Genomic DNA, 19708 nt, shown 5'->3' with positions numbered 1-19708 from the left:
TCCATTGAGTTGGTGATGCCACCCAACCATCTCATCCTCTGTCATCCCCTTCTCCTCTCGCCTTAGATCTTTCCCAGCATCAGGGTCTTTTCAAATGAATCAGTTCTTTGCATCAGGTGGCCAAGGATTGGAGTTTCAGCTTCAACATCAGTCCTTCCAATGAATATTCAGGACTGATTTCCTTTAGGATGGACTGGTTGGATCTCCTTGCAGTCCAAGGGACTCTCAAGAGTCTTCTCCAACACCACAGTTCAAAAGCATCAGTTCTTCGGCACTCAGCTGTCTTCATAGTCCAATTCTCACATCAGTACATGGCTACTGGAAAAACCATAGCTTTGATTAGATGGACCTTTGTTGGCAAAGTAATGTCTCTGCTTTTTAATATGCTATCTAGGTTGGTCATATCTTTCCTTCCAAGGAGCAAACATCTTTTAATTTCATGGCTGCAGTCCCCATCTGCAGTGATTTTGGAGCACCCCAAAAATAAAGTCTGTCACTGTTTCCATCATTTCCCCATCTATTTGCCATGAAGTGATGGGACCAGCTGCCATGATCTTCGTTTTCTGAATGTTGAGTTTTAGGCGAACTTTTTCACTCTCCTTTTCCACTTTGATCAAGAAGCTCTTTAGTTCTTCTTTGATTTCTGACATAAGGATGATGTGATTGGCACATCTGAGGTTATTGATATTTATCCCGGCAATCTTGATTCCAGCTTGTGCTTCATCCAGCCCAATGTTTCTCATGATATACTCTGCATATAAGTTAAATAAGCAGAGTGGCAGTATACAGCCTTGATGTGCTCCTTTCCCTATTTGGAACCAGTCTGTTGTTCCATGTCCAGTTCTAACTGTTGATTCCTGACCTCCATACAGATTTCTCAAGAGGCAGGTCAGGTGGTCTGGTATTCCCATCTCTTTCAGAATTTTCCACAGTTTGTTGCGATCCACACAGTCAAAGACTTTGGCATAGTCAATAAAGCAGAAGTAGGTGTTTTTCTGGAACTCGCTTGCTTTTTTGATGATCCAGCAGATGTTGGCAATTTGATCTCTGGTTCCTCTGCCTTTTCTCAATCCTGCTTGAACATCTGGAAGTTCATGGTTCATGTACAGTTGAAGCCTGGCTTGGAGATTTTTGAGCATTACTAGTGTGTGAGATGAGTGCAATTGTGCAGTAGTTTGAGCATTCTTTGGCATTGCCTTTCTTTGTGATTGGAATGAAAACTGACCTTTTCCACCCCTGTGGCCACTGCTGAGTTTTCCAGATTTGCTGGCATGTTGAGGGCAGCACTAACATGGAAAGAAGGTCTTGGATCTGGCTTCTCTTTTCCACCCCTTAATGCCTTGCCTTGGTCCAGGTCCCCATCCTCTCTTTTGTGTCTTTGCTAGGTTGGCACTTCTCTCCACTGTTCCTAGTGTTATCTCCTAAAAACCAAAGTTGATTAGGTCACTTGCCTCCCCGAAGATTTCTTCTGTAGTTTCTCCTCCACCAACAAGACAAAATCTACTTCCTGGGTCTCAGTTTCCATCCTGATTTGGTCTCATTTTCAATCACTAGTTCCACATATTGGGTTGGCCAAGAAGGTCATTCATGTCTTCCCATAACAGCTTGAAAAACCCAAACAAACTTTTTGGCCAGCCCAATATATCTGTCCAGTGTCTGCTTCTTTGAGTTCCTCTGTCTCCTCTGATATGGTAGAGACCAAGCTCAGCCTCTGTGCAAATACGTCCTCAGCCTGGAAGGCCTGCCTCGTCCTGCAGCTTTCTTTAACCTTTCAGACCCAGCCCTGGCGTTGACTCCTCGGTGACTTTGAACCTTCTCCTGCCCCAGGAAAGTTCTTTTCCATGACCTTGTCTGTTCTCACATTGCACTGTTCTTTCTCCGAACACAGTGTTTATCGTTCTGTGAGCTGTTGAAGTGCTGGGTTTAGACCATTTAGAGTAAGATAATGAGGCAGTCCACCAAAGGAGGTATAGTGGATTGAATGGTGGCCTCCAAAAAGATTTGTCCACGTCCTAATCCCTGGAACTGGAGAATGTGATTCTTTTTGGAAAAAGGATCTTTGCAGATGTAAGTAAGTTAAAGACCTTGGGATGAGACCATCTTGGATTATCTGAATGGGCCCAGTTCAGTGACAGATCCCCACACAGAAGAGAGACACAAAGAGTAGGCCATGTGAAGAAGGAGGCGGATATTGGAGTCTTGTAACTGTGAGCTGAGGAGCCCCTGGTGCCCAAGAAGCTGGGAGGAGCAGGGAAGAGTCCCCATCTAGAGCCTTCAGAGGGAGCAACGTCCTCCTAACATCTTGATTTCTGACTTTCCACCTCCAGAACCATGAGATGATAGGTTTCTGTGGTTTTAATCCACCAAGTTTATGGTAATTTGTTACAGCAGCCTTAGGGTGCTAATATAGAAGTTTATAGTACAGTGACTGGAACATAATAAAACATCATTCTCACCACCATCAAAAACGTTATCATCACTGTTACTCTTGTAACCTGGCCTGGGACAGGGAGGGTAGAACTGCTCAGAAAATGGGCTTGCCTGTGCAGGTCCAGTTTGGTGGTACTGACAGTGGGGTGGATGGGAAGTGTGGTTAACGTGGTCCCGAAGGGAGCTTCCAAAGTAGAACCACTCTTTGCTTTTTTTGTTTTAAATGTCTCTTTGTGTATTTCTGCAAAGGGTAGTAGTGGATGTTTTGAAATTGTCTTTTGGATACATTTTTACACATTTTAAATTAAATTGTCCTTTTAGAATAAGACTAATAGAAAAATGATGAGCAGCTCTAACAATAAAAATTTTTTTAATGTTTCTTTTTTCTGCTACTAAAACTGTTATTTAGTTAAAATTAATTTTCTGCTGGCCTTGGAATATAATTTAGAGAGGTACTTTAGAGCAATAAAGTAATTTATTTCATTGTGCTACATGGTATTTGAAAACCAAAAATTTCAAATGATCATGAATGAAGACTTAAGTATTATATGTCATTTGCCTGACATTAAAGTTTTATAAATTGGCATCTCAATAATAAAAGCTTATTAAGTTTATTAAGCTAATAAAGTTTATTAAGCTGTTACTCTGTGCTAGGCACTGTCCCCACCTGTTTATATTAATTAACCCATTTTATTCTCACAGCTTTCCTAGTCCTTGTTCTGTTGTCTTAACTCAAGAGGAAGCTGAGGCACAGGGTGGTTAAGTAACTTGCCCAAGGTCATTATTGCTTAAGTGGCAGAGATGCCGAGTGGCCACGGCCCATAACCTCTGCACTGTCCTGACTCCCAGTGGACCCTGTGAGCCTTCATTGTCTAATACAGTCTGAAGCAGAATATCAGTAAATCTAAGTAAAACACCCTTGTTCACTTCCATAGTTGTTCAGACTTTAGTGTGCTTACCCACAGAGATTCTGATTCTTGGGGCTGGGGTGCGTAGTTTTAATAAGCACCCAAGTGCTTCTTTCCATACAGAGAGCCCTCAGTTCATTGCCAGCAGAGGCTTGTGGGTGGTTGTGCTGGTTTGTGTGGAATGTTAGACCATCTTGGCGTGTGTTCCAGGTGAGTCTGTTGAATGCATGCTGTGCTGCGCTCAGTCGTGTCCCACTCTTTGCGACCCCATGGACTGTAGCCCACCAGGCTTCTCTGTCCATGGGATTCTCCAGGCATGAACACTGGAGTGGATTGCCATGCCCTCCTCCAGGGGATCTTCCCAACCCAGTGGTTGAATCCACATCTCCTGCATTGTAGGTGGATCCTTTATCATCTCAGCCACCAGGGAAGCCCCAATACTGGAGTGGGTAGCCTATCCCTTCTCCAGGGGATCTTCCCAACCCAGGAATCCCACCGGGGTCTCCTGCCTTGCAGGTGGATTCTTTACCAGCTGAGCTGTCAGGATGGCCCATTGAATACGTACATGGATCTAAACTTATGCCTTAATGTCTGTATTACTAGGCACTTTCATTTTGTGGAGATGAATAAAAGAGGGATTTTTTAAATTTAACGTATTGAATGAGTTTCCAAACAGGGTATATTTAATCTGAGGAAATTGTTATGATAAATAAAAGGTTTGTAGATAGAAGGAAATAACCATTATATAAAGTTTCTATCCTAATGGATTGTGGGTTTTTTTGGCGGGAGGGGGTCAGTTTGGTTTTTGTTTAAAAGAAAATTTTAATGTGCTGTGCACTTCACAGCAGAGCAGCAGTTTCATGGTTTGGGTTACTGTGAATATTAACTCTGGACGAGGTGGGAGTCTTCGCTTTTAAGTTGGGGAAGAAACTTTTATGCCTTTGTACTATCAAAATCCCTGATTCTCTGTGTTTCAGAATCTAGGGAGGACACTAAGCTTACCGCTTCACCACTTTAATATCTTAGTTGGATGTTGAACTGGCGAAATACGTTTTTTTTTCTCTCTTAGGGAGTCACAAATCACATTGAACCAAAAAACGTCCAGCATTTTCTTCCATTACAAGCGCAATGAACATTCCCATACTGCTCCAGTGTCCTCACCAGCACTTCCTAAAAGGCCTTTTGAGAACACCTTTCCGACGTTACCACTTCGTCTTTCACCCAAGTCCTCACCTCGGCTCTGGAATCCCATGTGCTCAGCTGCTCAGTTCTCCTGGACTCCATTGTGCAAAGTGGATGCTGCCATCGAATGGTTTACCAAGAAAGTTATGTCTGCAAGCAACCTTAGAGGGACACACAGAAGGACTTTCTGATAAAGAACAAAGACTTGTGGATAAGCTCTATGCTGGTTTAATCCAAGGCCAAAGGGCCTGTTTAGCGGAGGCCATAACTCTTGTAGAATCAACACACAGCAGGAAAAAGGAGTTAGCCCAGGTGCTTCTTCAGAAAGTATTAGCCCACCACAGAGAACAAGAAAAATTAAATAAAGGAAAACCACTAGCATTTCGAGTGGGTCAGTCTTTTTTTTTTTTTTCAGTACATATTTTTCAAAATTCTCCCTCTTCTTTTAAAATAAATCTAATAGCTATGATTTAAAGGGGATTTTTTTTTTTCTTGCAGAAGTTTGGAATGAATTTTAGAGGCCTTTTCTTTGCAAATACTAGTCTTGTTATGTTGGTGTGTAGGGGAAATGCCATGACCATTTGAACCAAGGCTCTGTATTTTAAGAGAATAATATGAGATTTCTATTTTGGCAGAGACCTTGCTGTGAACTTCCCTAGTGGCTCAGATGGTAAAGCATCTGCCTCCAATGCGGGAGACCCAGGTTCAATCCCTGGGTTGGGAAGATTCCCTGGAGAAGGGAATGGCAACCCACTCCAGTATTCTTGCCTGGAGAATCCATGGCAGAGGAGCCCCGAGGGCTGTGGTCTATGGGGTCTCAAAGAGTTGGACACAACTGAGCGACTAACACTCCTTTGTTGTGACTTCCAGAGTAGAAACAGGTGTAGGAAGAAGTGTTCACCGGTTTCCTCCCTTCTCTCAGCAGAATTTCTGCTTAATAGTCTAAAGTGAATTCTTTGTGGTTGTGGTTATATCGACCATAATTATCCTCATCCCATTTCAAAATTCTGCTTCTTAGGTGTTTCATTAGTCTTTCTCTAGGCAAGTTTCACTTCTGTCAGATACTTTATTTTATTAGAGTTTGGAAATGGCTTGGCTCTAAGCATAGTCATCTCAATACCCAAATGCATTTTAAAGGAGACTCCATGTTCACTTCATGAACAGTTGACCTGTTTCTGTAGTTGCAAATAAGCTTGTTATATTTTCCAAATTATAGATTCTAGAGCAATGTAGATGTGTTTGACCAGAAGGAATTAAGCAGATCAGTTTTGGGTAGGATGAGTGCTTTTCATGATGGCAGACTAAGTGATTCCAACCAACCCTCCCACTTAAAACAACTAGAAGTGGTGGACAAAGTGCAGAATGTTTTTGAGGAGTGAGTAAATATGCTTAAGAATGGATTGGCATTATACTCATATCTCAGTTTATTTGCAGTATAGAGCCTAAAACCTCCTAGATTTTGGGGGTAATGGGGCCTGAATACTTTAAAGATAATTTCAAAAAGAGCTCACCAACTGCTGTTTATACTAGTCCACATTTTTCCTACATCTTATTCTTCCGCCCTCACCAAGAGGTGTCTCTTTTTGAAGGTACTACACTGGACGTTAATAATCATTATGTACTGTAGACAGATAAAATAGCAAACTCCCATAGAGAAATTCCAGTTATGATCAAGTGTTTACGTATTGGCTGTAGAGAATCTTTGAAGAGAAAATGTCCAGAAATACGTAGAGTTAATGAGCAACTCACACATAGCTGCTGTTCAGTCGCTCAATTGTGTCTGACTCTCTGCAACCCCAGGGACTGTAGCACGCCAGGCTTCCCTGTCCTTCACCATCTCCTGGAGTTTGCTCAAGCTCATGTCCATTGGATCGGTGATGCCATCCAACCATCTCATCCTCTTGTCGTCCCCTTTCTCCTCCTGCCCTCAATCTTTCCCAGCATCAGGGTCTTTTTTGATGAGTTGGCTCTGCATCAGGTGGCCAGAGTATTGGAACGTCAGCTTCAGCATCAGTCCCTCCAATGAATATTCAGGGTTGATTTCCTCTAGGATTGTCTGGTTTGATCTCCTTGCTGTCCAAGGGACTCTCAAGAGTCTTCTCCAGCTCCACAATTTGAAAGCATCAGTTCTTCTATCTGGACCTTTGTTGGCAAAGTAATGTCTCTGCTTTTTAATACGCTGTCTGGGCTTGTTATAGCTTTTCTTCCAAGGAACAAGCATCTGTTTTAATTTCATGGAAATTTACAGCACTCTTCTGGTTCTTTCTTCTTGATCTTATGAGGCCAAGTAAACCTGGGTCTTTGTTGCAGTTGTTTTATCACCAGCATAAATTAAAGCAGCAAATGTTTATTCAGCACCCATTAAGACAGAGACCTGCCCTGAAAATTATGGTATGGAGCCAAGCATGCCATATGGCATACATCCTTTTGAGTGTAGTTACAATTAAGTGCTTATGTTTTATAGATTTTATTGAACACAGTTATATATCTCTCGACACCATGTGCTGTTCTAAACGTATTGCAAAATTAACTCATCTAATCCTCACAATAACCTAAAGGTGCTCTTATATCCATTTTATGGCAGAGTATACTCAGCGTACACAATGATTAAGTGACTTGCCCGAGATTACACATCTCATAAGAGGCAGGGCTAGAAACAGAACTGGCCCACTGACTGCAGTTTGTGTTTGCACCTTCCATGCTCTATGGACCCTCCAAATAGGGGAATTTCTGTCTGTCTTAATGTAATTTTTCCCCCAGGATTCAGTTTATATTATCTCTTTGAGTTATGGGTGAGATGAAAAAATTATCTTTCATAAATAGAAAGTGAGTTTCTCAGTTACTGGGAATTTCTGGAGTAAAGAGTTGTTTTTCAAATGGGAACATGGCATTGGGTGGGTGGAATAATTCCTGATCATGGTGAGAGGTGGGCAGATATTGTAGAAATTGAGCACAGTCACAACATAGGAAATGAAATCGGCCCCCAAAGATCTACATTATAGTAAAAAAAGCAAATCACATTTAGTAATTTTTACAAGTGAGTCTGGTGAACACATGGAACTCAGAATCATTTCCTCTGTGTATCCCTGTTACTCAGGGAGTAGATAATAGGTACATTTTCATCTACTGCTTTAGGAAATGTTAAACTGAATTAATGGTGGTTTTAATAAATTAGGTGAAATAGAAGGTAGCCTAATATTTTAGTCTAATGAAACTTAACATGCTGATTTCATTTATTTCATTAAATTACAAACTCTCCACCGTAGGGTTGTCTGGGCCTCCTGGTGCTGGAAAATCAACCTTCATAGAATATTTTGGAAAAATGCTCACTGAGAGAGGACACAAATTATCTGTGCTGGCTGTGGACCCTTCTTCTTGTACCAGTGGTGGTGAGTATCACAGGTTCTTTATAAATTGCAGCGCAGGGGCGTGGACCCTTCTTGTACTAGTGGTGGTGAATGTCACAGGCTCTTTATAAATTGCAGTGCAAGGGCTCATGGGGCCAGCTCTCTGTTAGAGTTTAGGGGCAAACTGAACCAGATTTGAGTTTGGTCTCAGTCAAGGTAGAGAGTTCAGGGGGCAAGGTGGAAACTGAGGGAGATGGTTCAGGTCCTTGGGTTCTCCAGAGGAGGTTAGCTTCCAGGTCACCCAGGAGTAAGCTGGGTACTGAGAGAACTAGGAGAACAAGGGCCAGAGGTTGAAGATAATCAAAAGCAAATGTCAGTGCTTTGTCTGTCACACCTGGGGCTCAGCCCCTTTTCCCTCCTGTTGTCTTTCCTGCCTGCATCAACCCCTACTCACTAACTTCCTCATATTGTAACTTCTCTTAAGCTTAAAGAAAAAAATCTTCATGCTCTATCTAACCTGTCACCTGTTTCTACTACTTGTTCAGTTAAACAGAAAGCTCTTAGAAGGACCGTGTGATATACTGCGGTTCCCCACGGCACTTAGCCTAGTACATTGCACATGGTGCTCTGCAATTACTTACTGATTTGAGGTCATGCAGTCACTCAAAACTTAATTTGCAGCTCATCAGAGATAAAATGGATAAACTTAGTTCCCAAAAGGATCATTTAAGGGAAACATAAAGCATGCTATATAAATACTCAGGAAAGCTTTTTCTTCCCTTCTCTTTATGATTTAAGCATCTCACATGGCAGTTACTCATTTAACAAGTATTTTAGCACATACAGTGAGACCCTGGGCAAAGAAGGTGCTGTGTTGTTTAATGGTGAATAAGACACAGTCCTCTTGGCCTTGTGGAACTTTATATCTTATGAGGAAAATAGGTGCACACAGGCCATTACAGGGTAATGCGTATTCTGAAGGGAGAAATTCAGCATGCTTTGTGGAAGGGTTTTATATCCTGTGGGTTTAATGCTAAAAAAATAAAGATATCATCATCATATTTTAGGGCTTTAGATCAGCAGAGAGGTGGATAGCAATTCCTATTACCACCCATTGAGAAATTTAGCTGATAACATTCATAGTTTTTGATTCACTATAATGAAAAGGTTCGCCATAAAATAAAATTTATACTTGCAAAGTTCAAGATTAAATCCATGTCAGTGCATTATCTCTTTTTATAGTCTAAGAACTTTGTTAAAGGTAAGTACCAGCAGGTGTAAAGTACTAAGGTGTAAAGAATTTATTTACAGTGGCCTTTATTTCCATATAGGTGCTAAGGCTTTTCTCCTCACCTTCATAAATACTCTACCATACTTGGAATAGCAAAAGAAAACAGTAGCTTGAGATGAAAGTAGCAGAAATGGTGACATAAGATAATCTGATTGGGACTTCCCTGGTGGTCCAGTGGTGAAGACTCTGCACTTTCATTTCCAGGGGCACAGGTTCAATCCCTGGTTGGGGAGCTAAGATCTCAAATGCTGCATAGTGCAGCCAAAAAAATAAATAAAAATTTTAAAATAGATGTCTTTTTTAAAAAAAAGATAGTCTAATTAAAGCTGCATAGCTATGTGGTTCTTGACTTTTCTCAAACCAAAAATGATCCCTTTTTCAAGTGACAATACATAGACTTTGAAAGAAAAAACTACATAAAGATAAACAGGACACTCCAGTCTTACCTTATCATTGCAACAATACAGAAACATTTGAAAATAGCATTCCACTGAAGTTTGAGAAGCCTGTTGTCAATCCTTATTGTGTTTTAGATTCACAGGCCCCCTGCAGTGGAAGTTTGGAGACCTCCCTTAGGGCCTGCAGTCAACAGTTTTGGATTTACTGACAGACAGCTCTATGGGACAGTGATTTCATAAATGTTTAGTTTGGCGTGTAGGGAATCTATAGGATAATAATTTAAAGTATAGTTTTGGCAGATTGTTGACTTACACAGAGATGATTTCACCCAGAAAATTACTTTAGAACAACATTTTCTGTACAGTAAACATGGTAGTTGAGCTCTGTCGTAGGTATATGCTCTAGAATTAGAACCTATGAGAATTTGAAATTGGACTCAGCAGGGAAAAGATCATCTCCTTAAGGAAATCCTCAGTGTTTAGCATCTGCCTTGGAAAAGTCAGCTCTTAAGCTGAGATTAAGATTCAGGTTAGCACAGCACCCGCGCCCTTCAAATGTTGTTGTGTCCTTAGTCGTTCAGTTGTGTCTGACTCTTTGCGACCCCATGGATGGGAGCCCGCCAGAGTCCTCTGTCTGTGGAATTCTCCAGGCAAGAATACTAGAGTCTGCCATTACCTCCTCAGGGGATTTTCCTGACCCAGGGATCAAACTCGGGAAATGTTACTATGTGACTAACAAAAAGAAGATACAAGGTAATCTCACTAATTCTAGAGCTTTCAGTCTTCTAGAATTTGCAGGTACTGATGTTTGCCAAAAGAACTGTAGTAAGCCCTGAAACAGCACCGGTTCTATTCCATAGGTATTGCATTAATTGCCTACCGTGAACAAGCGTTAGGTGTACAAAATATGTAAGACATGATCCTACAGACAATGAACACAGGTTAGAGCAGAGTTTCTCTTTAAACGGCACTCTCTGTTGTGGGCAGTTGTTAATGACATTCTATGTTGTGGGCAGTTGTCCTGCACACTGAAGGATGTTCCGTATCCTTGGTCTCTACCTGCCAGATCCCAGGAACACCCAACCCCCCAGGTGTGACAAGTACATGTATCTCTAGATACTGATAAACCTAGACACAACGTTAAGATGTCAGTAAAGAAACCAGCCCAGCTGCAATGGAAGATTTGTTTGGGGACTAGCAGAAGCTGAACTGGACAAGCAATTAGGCGGCAGTCTCAGGGCCTGCAGTGCAGGGCTGGAGGGTCTAGATTTGAACCTCTAGTCAGCGAGCCATTGAGGGGCTGGAGACGTTACACAGATTAATTTGGCATCATTACAATACACTGTTGGAAAAAAATTTAATAGTATGAGATATAGTTTGAGGTTTGGGGAGAAATGTCCTAAAGCATTTCCCCTAAGAATTGGCTGATTGATCATTGGCCCTTATAGGTGTTCTATGATTGTAAAATGTAACTGTGTGTTTCAGGATCACTCTTAGGTGATAAAACCCGAATGACTGAGTTATCTAGAGATATGAATGCATACATCAGGCCATCCCCTACTAGAGGCACTTTAGGAGGTGTGACAAGGACCACAAATGAAGCTATTCTTCTGTGCGAAGGAGGCGGATATGACATCATTCTTGTTGAAACTGTGGGTGAGTGTGTTTTCTATTTCATAACAATAAAGTACTATTATAATGGACGTTCTATAGAGATGAGTGACGACTAATTTCATTTTGTTCATTCAGCAGATATTTACTAAAGAGATAATTAAATATAAGCTATCTCAGATTCTGTAGGAGATATGAGTATATAGGTTATAATCCTTTGTTGTTGTTGTTCAGTCGCTAAGTTGTGTCCAACTCTTTGCAACCCCATGGACTGTAGCATGCCAGACTCCTGTCTTCTACTGTCTCCCATACTTTGCTCAAACTTCTGTCCATTGAGTTGGTGATGCTATCTAACCATCTCATCCTCTGCCACATTCAGTCTTTCCTGGCATCAGGGTCTTTTCCAATAAGTCGGCTCTTCGCATCAGGTGGCTAAAGTATTAGAGATTCAGCTTCAGCATCAGTCCTTCCAATGAATATTCAGGGTTGATGTCCTTTAGGATTGATTGGTTTGATCCCCTTATAGTCCAAGGGACTCTCAAGAGTCTTCTCCAGCACCACAGTTCAAAAGCATCGATTCTTTGGCGCTCAGCCTTCTGTATGGTCCAACTCTCACATCCATACATGACTACTGGAAAAACCATAGCTTTGACTAGACGGACCTTTGTTGCAAAGTGATGCTCTGCTTTTTAATACACTTGTCTAGGTTTGTCACAGCTTTCCTTTCAAGGAGCAAGTCTTTTAATATTATGGTTGCAGTCAACTATCCACAGTGATTTTGGAGCCCAAGAAAAGAAAATCTGTCACTGCTTCCACTTTTTACCCTATTTACCTGAAGTGATGGGACTGGATTCCATGGTCTTAGTTTTTTGATTGTTGAGTTTCAAGCCAACTTTTTCACTTTCTGCTTTTACCCTCATTAAGAGGCCCTTTAGTTCCTCTTCACTTTCTGCCTGTAGAATGGTATCATCTGCATATCTGAAGTTGTTGATGTTTCTCCCGGCAGTCTTGATTCCTGCTTGTGATTCGTCCAGTCCAGCAAAGAAAAGGATAAGCCTCATGTCCGGGTAGTGATGACATGAGGTGGTATGTTCTCAGTGCTGGAGGAGAGCTGTCAGCATTAGGATGACCTATGGAAACGCTGCTTTACACCCAATTTGGGAATTCCCTGCTGGTCTAGTGGCTAGGACTCAGCACTTTCACGTCCATGGCCCTGTTTCAATCGCTGGACAGGGAACTAAGATCCCACAAGCCTTGTGGCATGGCCAATAAAAAAACACAACCAACCAAACAAAAAGCATAACACCCCATTTTCTTAAAGCAGTCAAAAACAATATGTTTTCATTAAGAAAACTAATGTACTTGGGCACATCATGTTTTATTTTATCTTTATGTCCCTAGGACATAGTTATACCCAGTGGATATATTGAAAAGGAAACACTGAGAACCTCGCATTCCTATGGAGAGACAGTCTGTTGTATTACTGTGTGATCAGCGTTTGTGACACAACCTCTGTCAGATTTAGGGGATGGGGAAGACTTTGGGGAGGAGGTGACAGATGGACTCAGTTTTAAAGGGAGAGTTAGAGTTAAGTATAGAGGGGCTAAAGGACCTTCTGCTGAGACTCAGCAGTGATTGCATGTGGCCCCAGCGGGGCACTGCAGTTTGGCAAATGGGAAGGAAGCTGCCTGAGGGCATCGAGGGGCGTTGGCTTTTTCCTGGACCGCGAGGAAGAAGTAGCTGGTGTTGGAGCCCGCGACCCTCTGGCGGCGCCTGTGCACACAGTTGAGGGATTTCTCTGGGAGAGACGCAGACAGTAGGACGGATCCATGGTGGGGTTTGCAGGGCTAGTAGAAGGATGAGAAGGCAAGAAAGCTGCCCTGTTGACAGGCCTGGTCTAAGGTTAGAATCAAGTGCTCCCGCTGTTCACCCACAAAAGGGAAGCCGAGAAGGAGCATTGCGAGCGAGGAGAAAGCGCAGGTCTCCACGTTCTCTGTTCAGAGACTGACCCGGTGGGAATGGGGGCGGGGGTGAGGTGGGGAGAACAGCTTTGCCCATCAGGTGAGGCAGCGGCATTTAATACACTGTTCACAGGTGGGTGTTGAAAGTGGGATCAGGATGAGCATGTTATGCTGAGTGATTCATGAACGAATGGAAGTGATGGTCAGGGCAGTCGGGAAAGTCAACAGTTGTGACTTACAATTTCAGGTGTGGGACAGTCAGAGTTTGCTGTCGCCGACATGGTTGACATGTTCATTTTACTCCTACCGCCAGCAGGAGGAGATGAATTACAGGTAATTATTTTGACTTTTTCACCCCCCCTCCCCAAAACACAAAGTATACATCTCTGAAAGTACGAGTTCCCAGTGTTGTGAGTTTTTGTCAATTAAGTTGATATTAGTGTAGGGGAAGCAACATCATTCTCTTTGGCTAAAATACCTAAGTCAGGCACAGTCTTCATGTTTTATTTTCCCGACTTACAGTTGTAGAACTTATGACCTTGAGCTAATCGTGCAACTTAGACTTTTCTACCTGTAACATGCGAGTGTGCCAATTTAGCAGTAGCTCCAGCCAAGAGACTACTGTTCATGGTTGTTTGTGCTACAGTCGGTTGAAATACTCCGCATGAGATATTCCTTTGATGTTAAACTGGGATCCCACTGATATAGTTTGTGTATTATAGAATAGAATTCTTCCTCTGGCCTGCAGTGCATATCTGGAACTGACTCCCTGAGTTAGCACAGCCTTCACAGAGTGGGGGCCCCAGGCTTCACAAGACTGGCTTCTCTCCAGATTCCAGCAGCAAGCCTGGGGTTCCCAGGCTCCCCATGCCTCTCACTGGCTGCGAAGGTGGGGGTTTGCACTACCCCTCGGGTTCAGTAGTTCACTAGAAGGGTTCCCAGATCTCAGGGAAGCACTAAGTTACCAGTTAGAGTTTTATTATAAAGGAGACAAGTCAAGACCAGCCAAATGAAGAGACACAGAGAGACAGGTCTGGAAGGGTCACAGCCTCGAAGATTTTCTGTCCTCAGGACACATTTGCCTCTTGGCACACTCGTGTGTCACCACCCAGGGAGTTCTACGCTTCAGGGCCTATCGTTTTTGTTGGGGTTTATTATGGAGGTGTGATTGACCAAATTGCCATCCGCATGATGAAACTCGATCTGCAACCCCCACCCCCAGAGGCCATCAGGCTGCTATCACGTGGCTCAGAGCCCCTGCCCCCTAATCATGTGGTTGACTTTCTGGTGCAGTTAGCCCCTGTTCTGAATGATCTCTTTGCATAAATGCAGGTACCATCCTGGGCACTCACTGTGAATAATGGAGTCGCTCCTGTCACTCAGGAGACAACAGGCTCTAGAGGTTACCTCCCAGGAACCTTGGACAAAGACCAGTTGTGGCTGTTGTTGTTCAGTTGCTAAGTCACGTCCTGCTCTTTGTGATCCCGTGGACTGTAGCCCACCAGGCTCCTCTGTCCTCCACTAAGTTCTCTATTATACAACACCTCACTTTCAATTGAAAATTCTGAAAAACTAGTGACATCAGACTCTGGTTGCTGCAGTTTAGAAACATTAGTAGAATTTAATCATTGAAAGTTATGTTTTTAAAATGCTTGAAAAGGAATTTTAATCTTAGATAGCAAAATATTCCTTTTCCATATAAGGTTTAGCCTTAGGATTTTTCTAGTGTTTTCATGCAATGTAATTTAAATCAAGAGATTGAGACATTTTTAGCCATCAGGTTATTTTTTCCTCAGATGCAAATAGGAAAAAAAAAATGCTGCATCTATTTAAGGGAAACTTCAAAGACTTTGTTTCTGGAAATGCATATGTTAGTGACAGGGTGTTTTCTTCTTTAGAAGCACCTGAACGATGATGATTTTGCTTCCTGCAGGGTGAGCTCTGGGAGAAGTGGAATCCATCATGAGACCGTATGAACTGTCTCCTGTCATTCAATCACATTGTGTCTGAATGATACATTTACTCTAATTCTGAATGTATTCCAGCATGTTAGTCTCCACGTTTGAAAGAGATAATACAAATGACTTTCATAATCCTGAGACTTTATGCTTTTGAGTAAATTCCATCAAATAATTGTGATTCCTAGTAGAAGATGCAGAGAAAAAGTTATAGTATTTGACTTTAAAAACCCTAGCATGAACTGGTGTCCCATTGTTTTCTAGCATTAAATATTTGGGATAAGTCACTTTCCTCTCTTTTTCTCATGAGGGCATCAAAAGAGGAATAGTGGAGATGGCAGATCTGGTGGCTATCACCAAATCCGACGGAGACTTGATCGTGCCAGCTCGAAGGATACAAGCAGAGTATGTGAGTGCGCTGAAATTACTGCGCAGGCGTTCAGGAGTGTGGAAACCAAAGGTTAGCTTGCGTTCCGTTCTGCATTTTTCTCCCCGAGTAGACTGTGCACATCAGAAGAGAGGATGTAAGTCCCAAGCTAGACATATAATCAATCTTTGCTTGTATGTGAGATCACAGTTTTAAAAATTATGACAAAGCCAGAGCTCATAGTTATGATTTTAAGTACAGTCCGTCAACCACCAGATGTCAAAAACTGGATGTGAGGTGATAGATTAGATTGCTTCATGCTGGGCTCGCGCTGTTTGGAAGTGATGGCAAATCCATTCTGAAAAGATCCACCCTTAAGATTATGGCACAATTAATGACTTGATTATCTATATTAGAGTTTGAGTAAGAGAGAGAAGTCTTTTGATATGGTATCTTTCCTTCCCATTATGTTTGTTGGGCGATGTTTTTAATAAGGAAAAAAAAATCCGGTAGGAAGTGATGCAGTAATATTGATGGGGGCGCTTTATCTGTAGAAGGACACCGTGTTGTTAAAGAAAAGCTGTCATCGCTCTGATGAGAACGATGGTGACGTCTCTTGCCGTTGGCTCCCAGCATGTTGTCTGTTTTGCTGTGTCTGGAGCCGCCTTGTCTGTGTGGGCACTGATGCTCGGTTCACAGCACCTGCTGGACCGGGCAGTTTGACGGAACAGCGCCGTGTTCTCTACTCGCTTTCATTGTACGGCACTCAGGCCGCAGGGAAACCTGCGTAGCATCGCCTGTCTCATCCCAGAGACCCTCCCACTGTTCACCTCTGTGACCTTTAAAGACCGTGCAAGCAATCCTTGGTCAAAATAAACCTCTGAGCTAAAAACTTGACCTAGAATCCATGTCTGATTTCTGCCTTGCACTGAGTAATCTTAGTAAGTTATCTTAGTATATTTTTCAGCATATTTACTTTGACACAGTGATAAAATACCTTATTTTTGTCACGTACCTCTTTCCATAGACTGTAAATATTAACTGGCAAATGCCAGAGTCCCCACGAAAGTGTTTTCTATCATTGTGAGTAAATAATTCTGGTTCTTCCCTTTTCAACAGGTAATTCGTATTTCTGCCCGAAGTGGAGAGGGGATCACCGAAATGTGGGATAAAATGAAAGAATTCCGGGAGGTGATGCTCGTCAGTGGGGAGCTGGCCGCCAAGCGGCAGAAGCAGCAGAAGGTCTGGATGTGGAGCCTCATCCAGGAGAATGTGGTAGAGCATTTCCGGACCCACCCCGCAGTCCGGGAACAGATTCCTCTTCTGGAAGAGAGGGTTCTCAGTGGGGGCCTGTCCCCGGGACTAGCAGCGGACCTGTTGTTGAAAGCTTTTAAAAGCAGACACTAATGAAGTGCATCCTACACAGTGATTTTAATGTATCTTTGAATAAAGTATTTTAATATTAAAAGTCACCCGTGTGCTTGTCTTTCCAGCAATTCTCTTGTGGTGCCCCTCGGCCTCCTTACTTGTGAACCATGCTTGGAAAGTTGACACGCGTTAGATACAGATATCACAGGTCAGGCGGTCAGCAGCATTTGCAAGGAACCTGTGGTGTGTTTCTCAGCCCCACTTCTTCCTGTTCTCACACCCTGACACGGTGGCCTGTAGGACGGCATCTTCTCAGCAGTCACAGGCAGAGACAGCTGAGGACCGAAAAAGATCATGTACCTTAAAGTGCTTTCTTTGGTTCTCTGTTCTCTTGAGTTTCCAGGGAAAATGTAAGCCAGAGTGACTGCATTTTTGAAGTCTTCCTTGAAGCTCGAATAATATACACTGGGTTTCTAAGAGCTGGAAGTCATGTCATTTAGCATACCAGACTATCCTAGGAATTTCTGCAGTGGCCGTGTACACGAGTAGCACGGCAGTTGGAATGGGTAGGGCTGTGAACACAACTTTCAAGCCTGCTTGTCTAGACTTGAGGATCCCCCGTGGCAGGTACGGGAGCCCAAGGGACCTGGAGAAATCAGCTGCAGATAACGCGGGTCCAGTCATCCCCAGGAATCAAAAGTGCATCGTGCAAAGGCCCAAGTGAGGCCAAAACGATTGAAGGGTTATTCAGTTTGAATGTTATCAGAGTTTTTGCTTCTCTTCCTTCTGGGCCATTTGACTTCATATTAGCATCTTAAAAATCTACTTGATTCTTGATGATGAGGATCAAGTTTTGTCCTCTGGAGGAAGCCTGGCACAGTGATTAAGACCTTGGGTTCTGGTATTGGGAGTGGTGAGTTTAGATCCAGATCAGTTACCTACTGGCTGTGTCAGTTTGGACAAATGACCTACTTTTCTTTTTATTTATCATTATTTTTATTGGAATATAATTGCTTTACAGTGTCGTGTTTCTGCTATCAGCCATACATTTACACACCTGCCTTTCTGAGTTTCCTAGTTTCTTCCCTGGTAAACGTGCTGGTTCAGACGATAAAGAATCTGCCTGTGATGCAGGAGATCCAAGTTTGATGCCTGGGTTGGGAGGATCCCCTGGAGAAGGGAATGGCTACCCAGTTTCGAATTCTTCCCTGGAGAATTCCATGGACAGAGGAGCCTGGTGTGCTGTAGTCCATGAAGTGGCAGAGTCAGACACGACTGAGCAACTAACACACCAAACGGAACTGACATGGTAACTTTATAGGGTTGGTGAGGATCAATGAGCTAATAGGAAAGTCATTTTGCTGTCGTGATGGATGGAAATGCTCAGAGTCTGCTTGACATTATCATCCTGTTAAAGTTACAGTACATGAAGCTGTGCAGACCGTATAAAAACGTTCCGTTTTTTTCCCATGGTCTTATTACTACCATTACACTCTCATGATATTTTATGATAGTCTTTAAAGTACCTGCTCTAGTTAATTCTTTGAGTATATTTTATAGTATTTGATGGTAGTTATGACTGTGTACATTTAAGTAAAATTATTTCTAGCCATAAAATTTCTCCATTATTACTATTTTAGCAAACATTGTTTTACTTCTTTTTTTTTTCTTAAGGTTAGTGTTATTGGCATACCTACCTGATATTTTAGGATTAGGAGAAAATTGAAAAGGTCACACAGTCAATTTACCTAACTTTAAAAAGGACCACTTATCAGACCACCCTATCAGATGAAAAACCGTTTCTAGAATCTTCTGGAGAAGGAATTCCGTGATTTCCCTTGGTAAGTAAGCTGTTACAGGGAATAGCAACCCTGTCACTTGTGGTCCAGTGGAAGCAGCACCAGGGCACAGACACACTGTTACGAACAAGACAGAGAAAGGCTGGCATTTGTTAGTCCTAAATTTTCCTATGCATTTATTTCTCAGCTTGAACTGCCTTTATATGTTATATATGCAGCCATAAAAAGCATTGGAAAACCTTCCTTGTGTTTCTTGGGTGGTTTTTACACAATTGGCCATGATACAGAGACCAATTTCCAAGGTTCACATTTCTGTTATTTGCTATACTAGAAGCTATATAATACATAAAGTATATATGTACTGTATAATATAGTAAAATATTCGTGACCTTTAAAAAGAATTCATGTTCCCTTTTATTAAATGCCATCACTCCTCCCCACCTCTGATTTTAGCATGCTGGACCCCTGACCTGGTCAGAAACAGAGGTTTTGACTTAGATACCCAGAGTGAAGTCTCAGCTCTGTCACTAACCAGCTATATGATTGGAGGCAAGTTATTACTCCTCTGTACGCACCAACCTCCTCATCTGTAAAATTGGGGCAAGAATAGCTACTTTATGGGCTTAGGTGACTCAGTGGTAAAGAATCCACCTGCCAACGCAAGAGACACAGGAGACACGGGTTCGATCCCTAGGTCCGGAAGATTCCCTAGAGGAGGAAATGGCAACCCACTCCAGCATTCTTGCCTGGAAAATCCCAATGGACAGAGGAGCCTGGCGGGCTATAGTCGGTGGGGTCACAAAGAGTAAGGCTTGACTGAGCAGACACATGCATAGCTACTTAGAGTGGCTGGAATAATTCAAATGAGATATTGTATTTAAGTTGCTTGGCACTCAGTAATTAGTGTGTGCTGCATGCTAGTGCTTCAGTCCTGTCCGATCCTATGGACTGTAGTCGCCAGGCTCCTCTGTCCATGGGATTCTCTAGGCAGGAATACTGGAGTGGGTTACCGTGCCCTCCTCCAGGGGATCCTCTTGACCCAGGGATTGAACCCTTGTCTCTTAAGTCTCCTGCATTGGCAGGTGAGT

General features: G+C 42.6%; 1 protein-coding gene and 1 non-coding gene across 7 annotated transcripts in view; both read left to right on the top strand.

Moving 5' to 3' along the window:
* Positions 1–16925, top strand: part of MMAA (metabolism of cobalamin associated A) — a 54320-nt gene extending 37395 nt beyond the window's left edge. For 5 of the 6 annotated variants that reach the window (XM_043485200.1, XM_043485218.1, XM_043485191.1 and 2 more), the window contains 6 exons: positions 4408–4911; positions 7787–7909; positions 11042–11212; positions 13376–13461; positions 15397–15546; positions 16573–16925. In XM_043485200.1, coding sequence (XP_043341135.1) covers positions 4467–4911; positions 7787–7909; positions 11042–11212; positions 13376–13461; positions 15397–15546; positions 16573–16860 — 1263 coding nt within the window. In that variant the 5' untranslated portion in view covers positions 4408–4466 and the 3' untranslated portion in view covers positions 16861–16925. The remainder of the gene's footprint in view (positions 1–4407; positions 4912–7786; positions 7910–11041; positions 11213–13375; positions 13462–15396; positions 15547–16572) is intronic. The other variant, XM_043485229.1, reaches the window with a different exon arrangement.
* On the top strand, positions 5173–5244 carry TRNAW-CCA. The gene has a single exon. It is a non-coding gene; the product is annotated as a tRNA-Trp (tRNA).
* Positions 16926–19708: the final 2783 nt, after the last annotated feature.

Source organism: Cervus canadensis, chromosome 1 (assembly GCF_019320065.1).
Source record: "Cervus canadensis isolate Bull #8, Minnesota chromosome 1, ASM1932006v1, whole genome shotgun sequence".
Lineage (NCBI taxonomy): Eukaryota > Metazoa > Chordata > Mammalia > Artiodactyla > Cervidae > Cervus > Cervus canadensis.
Note: the sequence above shows the minus strand (reverse complement) of the source record. Positions and strands in the feature narration are given on the sequence as shown.